Source organism: Schistocerca serialis, chromosome 1 (assembly GCF_023864345.2).
Source record: "Schistocerca serialis cubense isolate TAMUIC-IGC-003099 chromosome 1, iqSchSeri2.2, whole genome shotgun sequence".
NCBI lineage: Eukaryota > Metazoa > Arthropoda > Insecta > Orthoptera > Acrididae > Schistocerca > Schistocerca serialis.
Window position 1 is genome coordinate 119,710,794 of NC_064638.1, and position 8,594 is coordinate 119,719,387.

Here is an 8,594-nt window from a genome sequence, read left to right on the forward strand (position 1 = left end):
CCTCTCAGTCCACTCCTTCACTTCATTGCCTGCCACATCCAACTCCTACTTACTCTGTGCTGAGCTCTCTGCTCCCATAGTCTCATCATTCACTTGTTTCCTCTACGCCACACCCACCTGCCATCCCCTTCAGCCATCAGCCACCTTTCCCTCCAACCCTTTCTGATTCTTCTCACCTTCTTTCTCCACTCACCCACTCCATCCAACACAATGTGTCAGACAGAAGGGGGGGGGGGGGTGTTAATTTGGGGTGATTTTTGAAGGAATCTGAGAGGAAAAGTAACCAGAGGTACTTCTAGCCACTTATAGATTTGATAGCAGTCATAAATTACCCTAGGCAAGTTGCTCAAGACTGTCACTACTGTCGTTATATGCTGAAGAGCAAAAGAAACTGGTACACCTGCATAATATTGTGTAAGGCCCCTGCCTCTCAGAGTTGTGTCTGGACACATCAGGTGTCCCATTTGACTCCAGCTGCACAATCCCCACATTGTTACAGAGCCTCCATTAGTTTGAATGGTTCCCTGCTGACATGCAGGGTCCATGGATTCATGAGGTTTGTCTGTATCTGTACACGTCCATCCACTCCATACAATTTGAAATGAGACTCATCTGACCTAACATCATGTTTCCAGTCATCAACAGTCCAATGTTGGTGTTGACAGGCCCAGGCAAGGCGTAAAGCTTTGTGTCATGCAGTCATCAAGGGTATGTTAACCGGGGACCTAGAAACAACGGAGAGGCTCCGTCCCCACCGCAGCCGCAGTGGTCCACATCCCCACGACGACTACCGCAGTCCACTTCAACCCTCTGCTGTCCACTGCCCCACACCGAACCCAGGGTTATTGTGCGGTTCGGCCCCCAGTGGGCCCCCCCAGGGAACGTCTCACACCAGACGAGTGTAACCTCTATGTTTGCGTGGTAGAGTAATGGTGGTGTACGCGTACATGGAGAACTTGTTTGCACAGCAATCGCTGACATAGTGTAACTGAGGCGGAATAAGGGTACACGAGAGGGCATTCGGCTCCAAAAGCCCATATCAATATGTTTCATTGAAAGGTTCACACACTGAAACTTGTTGATGGCCCAGCATTGAAATCTGTAGCAATTTGTAGAAGGGTTGCACTTCTGTCACATTGAATGATTCTCTTCACTCATCGTAAGTCCTGTTCTTGCAGGATATTCATGGTACACTCGTGAAATGATCATTTGGGAAAATTCCCACTTCATCACTATCTTGGTGATGCTATATCCCATCGCTCACTTGCCGACTAGAACACCACATTCAAACTCACTTAAATGTTGATAACCTGCCATTGTAGCAGCAGTAACAGACCTAACAATTGCACCAGATGCTTGTTGTCTTATATAGGTGTTGCCGACCGCAGTGCTGTATTCTGCCTGTTTATGTATCTCTGTATTTGAATACGCATGCCTATACCAGTTTCTTTGGTACTTCAGTGTAGATAATGTATTAATTCAACAAGTAGGATTTAAAGTGACACATGCCTAGCTGGTAGTAAACAGATTGCCAGATCACAATCAGATAGCTCTGTTTGTAGTTCAGAAATACCCTAAGAAATCAGAGAGGCTGATTAAGGGCTGAACTATAGAAGATTTTTAAAGAAAGCTTAAGAATTCTGACTGGAGTAAGTTTACACTGAGTCTAATGCTAACTCTAAATTAAACATATTTCTTAAAAAGTTGGTACCCATTTTTGAAAGTAGTTTTCCCAAGGAGGTAATTAAATGCATTGACGGCAAGTCACTGAAGAAACCTAGGATTGCTACGAACATAACAGTCTCTTCACAAGGAAAAAAAATGACATGCACAAAATATTCAGAACAACTAATCACGCAGAAATACTTACTTATTATTTACAGTACCGTAATGTATTACGAAAATTGCAGAGAAACGTCCAGGAGTATGCACACCTTGTGAGAAATTGACAGTTCAAGTAATAAAATTAATATCGAGTACTGTTAAAAGTGAGACAGAGAAGTAATATTTCTTTTAAAGAGAGTGGTAACATTGTAAAGGGAGATTCATGTGTAGCAGATATTTTTTATAATTACTTTTTAAAAATAGGTGAGAAAATTGGTGCAAATAGCTCAGAAGAGTCTGTAAAACAGTGCACTGATGAAGCAATGCAGCAGACATTCAGTGAATTAAAAATTAACCTCACATTCTCACATCCCCATTTGAAAAAAGGGAGATCATAATCATTCCAAAAACAAAGTTTGTGTAGGGAGGACAAAATTTCCAGTAAGACACTAAAAAGTTATGGCTCTATAATATGTACAGGGTGTACTACTTTGATTCCACCATTTTTTTTTCAACATTTGAGGCTTTAATGGAACAAATTTGTTACACAAGTATCATTCAAAGTATTTTCCATTGCTGGTCACTACTTTCTCCCATCTTTCGGGCAGTGTACAAATCCCGTGTCAAAAAAATTGTTCATCTTTTGAAGCAATCCACAAATCCATCTAATTTGTGACTTCTTCATGAGATCGAAAGTGTTGGTTAGCCAGGCCATGCACCATTGATCTAAACAGGTGATACCCAGAGGGAGCAATGTCTGAAGAATATGGCAGGTGGGGTAGGACTTCCCATTTTCACCATTTCCAAGTACGTTTTGACCTCTTTTGCAACGTGGGGTCGAGTGTTGTGCTGCAAAATTACTTTATTGTGCCTCTCGCTGTATTGCTTAATGCTCTGCTCAAACCCATTAATTGTGTTCAATAACGAGCACCTGTGATTGTTTCACTTGGTTTTAACACCTCATAGTACACGATGCCGAAATGGTCCCACCAAATGCAGGGCATGATCTTGGAGCCATGAATATTCAGTTTCGCCATCAACGTAGAAGCATGGACAGGATATCCCCATGATTTTTTGCGTTTAGGGTTATCTTAATGAACCCATTTTTCGTCCCCATCAAAAAGCGATGCAGATATCCCTTCCAGTTTTGCCTCTGAAGCAACTGTTCACAAACACACAAACGCCATTCAACGTCTCTTGGTTTCAGCTCACACGGGATCCAAGTTCCTTCTTTCTGAATAATGCCCATAGCCTTGAGACGTTTTGAAATGGCTTGCTGTGTCACTGCCACTAATCATGCCAGTCTTCTTGAGTTTGCTGCGAGTCTTCACTCAGCAATGTTACCAATACTGCATCTTCGAAAATATTCTCTCTTCCACCACTATGCTGTTCTATGACATTAAAATCACCGTTCTTGAAACATTGAAACCACCCATGACACGTTCTTTCACTAATAGCATCCTTACCATATGTACTTGAGAGCATTCAATGAGACTCAGCCGCTCTTTTTTTCAACTGAAACAAAACAGTAACACCTCCTGCAAATGACGAGAATTAGGCTTGTAAACTAACATTGTCAATCAAGAACAACTTTATAATGCAGAGACAAATTGACTAATGTTTGAATGAGGTTATGTTGACCAAGATCCAAGCAAATTGCCTGATGTCTGCAATCCGTTTCTTTCAACCGCTACTTACCATTGTCGCCACCTATCGGCAAATGGTGGAAGCAAAGTTTTATACCTTGTAACATTCTTAGTCACTTGTGAAATGCGTGATTAACTCACAGTATACATGTACATGCTTTTGCAGAAATATATGTCAATAAAATTCTCTCGAACTTCCAGCTCTGTCAAGTGATTTATAATTCGTGAGGTTAAAAATCAATGATCTGTCAGCCCCAAAACAGCCATGCCAGCCCGTAGAACAGCTGGTAGCATCACTATTGCGTCATCTGAACATGCACTGTGCCCAGGCGACACATTCAACAGCTGATTGTCCAGCTAGAAGAGTTTAACATAGGCTGTATAGTGGGGCTGCAGAGGCTGAGTATTCCTATTGTTGTGTTGTGTGCTATGCCAATCGTACACTGGCTGTTGTTGGTGGCAACGCACACATAACGTGTAGTATCTGGACATCCAATATGCACTACAAGCAGGCAGGACCAACAGATTGTGTACCACATGCAAACAGATCCCACAGTTATGGTGGGGGCTATTCAGTGTTCTGTCCTGCCTTCTATGCAACATCCCATAAGCACTAGTACCATTGGTAGGTGGTTGCATGAAGTAGGGTTTGCTGCATGCTGATTCTTATGATGCCTGTCACACACACTCCCCTAATGTTGTGCCCTACTTGACTCGTGTCACGACACTGATAGCTGCAGAGGCCCAGAATAATTTTAGATTTACTGCGGTAGTGACGTGGTTGCATTCCTGCATATTTTTTAATACATTATTTTATGTCATTTTAGCTGAGCACCATAACTATGTTGCTGCATTTATGGATGGCTCTAAACATGGGACTCCATTTGTTGCTCTGTTGTTTCCCCTGGTCATGTCTTCAAGATCCAACTGTCTCAAGTCTTTACTATCTGCTATGCAGAATTATGCCTGATCTTGCAGGCGCTGGAGGAGAAGAAGCGTGGTTCGAGTGCTAAATTCCTTGTCTGTTCAGATTCTCTGAGTGCCCTTCACCCTCTGCAACACCTGTACCCAGCAGATAAAGTAGTCCAGGATGTCACCAGACTGGGGAAGAAGCTGACTTTCTGCTGGGTACCAGGGCACATGGGTACTACGGGGAATGAAAAAGTGGATGTAGCAGCCAAGGAGGCATGTCGTGTCTTCAGATACTTCAGTGTGTGATGCTGTTACATGTTATGACCTTGCAGAGTCATGCGTCAATGAGAAGAATATTGACTTGTAAATGACAACAGTAAGCTGCATCTTATAAGTTCACAATGCTGTCCTGCTGTACCTTCTTCCTGTCATGCAGGTAGGATTAGGTCCTCCTCATTCACCTTCACATAGGCCACAGCTGTATGATGTGTGGCTTCTAGCTCTGGTGAGAGAACCCTCCAATGTGTGGTGCTCTTCATGTATAGATCTCAGGATGCCACATTTTACTAGTCTGTGTTTTATTTCCAGACCAAAGGGGACAATTCATTTGTCAACAGATTTGACCCCTACTTTATCTGACTATCAAATGAATATGTTAAAATTTTGAAAACTTTGTGAACTGTTTCACTTGTTCCTTAAAATTTCAAGGTGATGTTTTTAAGGTGTTATTGGGGTGGTTGGCTCATCCGTGCTTCTTCTTAGTGATCACCCGTCACATAGTCCTGGGTATTTATTGTAGCTTTCCTCTTGTCTTGTTTCAATTCACATAACAGTTTTAGAACATCTGAACAATTTCATGATGTGAGCTAGTGTAGTTGTGTGGGTATTCACCGGTCAATTGGGAGAGAGTGAGTACAATTTTATTTCAGATTACTTTTTATTTCTTTCCTGACATTTTCTCCATTGCAACCGAATTCCTTCCTAAAAATTTCATTGTGGGTGCTGATAAACTCATCGTTGAGCACACCTAACATTCCCCCATCCCCACCCACCCGCACACACACACACACACACACACACCTGTCATCAGCAACAATGGGCATGGGCCCCTGCAGGTTGACAGCAGTTCATCTTTAGTGAGAAGTCCCATTTATGCCTCAGAGGCAGGTCTTTATCTGGAGGTGCAGTGGGGGTGCGCCACGAAGAGTGGTCTCTCATCACAGGTCCTGCCAGCTTAATGCAATGGCATGTGAAGCAATATCGTATGGTGCCTGTTCATGTTAGTATGGTGTCAGGCTCCTGTGGTTGTAAATCCAAGTGTGCAGACATCACAGCATAGAGTAATAGAGATCTCAAGTGTAATCCTGCTATAGTGCATCCCATGTTGCTCGCTTTACACCATTAGTGTTCCTAAAGGGCTCCATGACAGCCAGACGGTATATGGATGGGGTCCTGCAAATGGTGGCTTTGCTGTTCGTGAACACCCACCCCCATGCTCTATTTGAACAGGACAATGCTTGTCCTCATATTTCTGCCACTTCCTGAGCATATCTTTGCAGCTGTGGAAACTCTTACATTACCATTCACTTCGCCAACTCTCCCCTCAATCGCAAAATGGGGGATTACATGAAGCATGTCATCAGGACTCCATCTCCATCCCTCAATCTGGAGCAACTGCATGCTCAGGTGTGAGCAGCATGGGCTGTATTATCACAGAACTGCATCTGAGACCTGTAAAACTCCATGCTGCAATATCTGAATGCTTGGATTCACAACCTGGTGCTATACTAACATGAACATTTTGTGGCACAGTAAATGTTGGTCCTTTAGAGTTGAAAGTGTAATCATTTTGTAGATGTGGCACTATCTGCCAGTCTCTAAACAATGATCACAATCTGTCTTGTCCTTCTTTTTATTACAAACAAGGTGTTTTATGTTTGTTCTGTTGAAACATTCCACATCATAACATTTATCATGAACTTGATCTATGAAACAAGTAACTAACTAACTAACTAATGCCACACCCCAGTTGAAGTGCAGTACATTATAGCTGCTCAGGACATTATAATCATATACAAGGTTCTACTGTGGCTGTGTTAAGAACTGAAAATCAGTTCACCAGATATAATGGTATGAACTTATTGAATCAACTGTTAATGTATCAGTGTATGTGTATGTTTATTCTTAACTACTTAGCTCTGAAGAAGGACCTGCCCAAAAGATTAGCAATGTTATCAGTATGCTTATTGACTACTAAGTATCTCAACTGTATGGTAAGATCATACTTTAAATCCTTTCATTATTTATAATCATTAAACAATGAACATTGTATGTTATGATCTAATTCTAATAAGTCTGTGCAATTTCAGGGTTGAAAACCATCCTGAGTATCCCTTCAAGGGAACAAAGAAAGATACTCATAATGATGTCAACAATGTTTTCTCATCAGAAGAAAAACAGGTGGCTAAGCCACTTAATGCCGTCTGTGTGCAAAATGTTTGAGAAACTTAGTACAAGTAAGTAGAAAAAATATTGTTGTTGTTGTGGTCTTCAGTCCTGAGACTGGTTTGATGCAGCTCTCCATGCTACTCTATCCTGTGCAAGCTTCTTCATCTTCCCAGTACCTACTGTAACCTACATCCTTCTGAATCTGCTTGGTGTATTCATCTCTTGGTCTCCCTCTACGATTTTTACCCTCCACACTGCCCTCCAATGCTAAATTAGTGATCCCTTGATGCCCCAGAACATGTCCTACCAATCGATCCCTTCTCCTAGTCAAGTTGTTCCACAAACTTCTCTTCTCCCCAGTCCTATTCAATATCTCCTCATTAGTTATGTGATCTACCCTTCTAATCTTCAGCATTCTTCTGTAGCACCACATTTTGAAAGCTTCTATTCTCTTCTTGTTCAAACTATTTATCGTCCATGTTTCACTCTCATACATGGCTACACTCCATACAAATACTTTCGGAAATGACTTCCTGACACTTAAATCTATACTCGATGTTAACAAATTTCTCTTCTTCAGAAACGCTTTCCTTGCCATTGCCAGTCTACATTTTATATCCTCTCTACTTCGACCATCATCAGTTATTTTGCTCCCCAAATAGCAAAACTCCTTTACTACTTTAAGTGTCTCATTTCCTAATCTAATACCCTCAGCATCTCCCGACCTAATTCGACTACATTCCATTATCCTCATTTTGCTTTTGTTGATGTTCATCTTATATCCTCCTTTCAAGATGCTATCCATTCCGTTCAACTGCTCTTCCAAGTCCTTTGCTGTCTCTGACAGAATTACAATGTCATCGGCGAACCTCAAGGTTTTATATCTTCTCCATGGATTTTAATACCTACTCCGAATTTTTCTTTTGTTTCCTTAAGTGCTTGCTCAATATACAGATTGAATAACATCAGGGAGAGGCTACAACCCTGTCCCACTCGCTTCCCAACCACTGCTTCCCTTTCATGCCCCTCAATTTGAACGATTTTGATAATCACTCTGTGAGTAATAAGTTAGCAAATATGTAACTTTTGAATGAAATGATGCAAGTAGAATTGATAAAAATTGTGAATACTTTGCAAATGTTTGAATGAAGAACTTCAGTTCTATGTTTCAGCTCATCACAGTGGATCATAACAGGACAGGCATTCGAGAACGCTCTCTCAGGGTATTTATATGATTAGATAAATCAAGAAATATATAGATGGCATAAAAATTGTTGAGAAATGAATGAGATATAAATGATTCTTCTGATGCATTAAATAAATGTACAGAAATTATTTAGTGTTTTAAACCTATCTCCTTGTCAAAGTTATGTGCAGTATAACTGAACACTTCACCTTCATAACACTCTTCATTGATGAAACGTTACACAAAACAGAGTACAGTCTCTCACGTAAAAGCGATAATTTAACACGTTGACTGCCGCACACAGTCAGAAGTGAATGGCTCTCTCTCTTCATGACCCATGTTCTTGCTCTTAGATCTGACAAGTCATGTAGTGTACCAGAAAAAAGAGTTATTCAGAGATTCACCTCCAACAGTTCAAGGAAAAATTGTTGACTCTTTCTAATCAGTCCTGATAATGATTCTCTTTGCAAATAACACAGCATCTTATCACAGAATGGTGCTTTGTTTACAGGAGTTTCTTGGTTGCTAATGTATTTTAAAATGTTATACTTAGACTTTCAAGCTTTAAAAGTGGCCAG

General features: G+C 41.2%; 1 protein-coding gene across 2 annotated transcripts in view; it reads left to right on the plus strand.

The window, feature by feature from the left end:
- LOC126463683 (1,5-anhydro-D-fructose reductase-like) overlaps nt 1-8,165 on the plus strand; it is a 70,719-nt gene extending 62,554 nt beyond the window's left edge. The window contains exons 7-8 of one of the 2 annotated variants that reach the window (XM_050096179.1): nt 6,752-6,898; nt 7,990-8,165. In XM_050096179.1, the coding sequence (XP_049952136.1) occupies nt 6,752-6,884 (133 nt within the window). In that variant the 3' untranslated portion in view covers nt 6,885-6,898; nt 7,990-8,165. The remainder of the gene's footprint in view (nt 1-6,751; nt 6,899-7,989) is intronic. The other variant, XM_050096178.1, reaches the window with a different exon arrangement.
- The last annotated feature ends 429 nt before the right edge of the window (nt 8,166-8,594 follow it).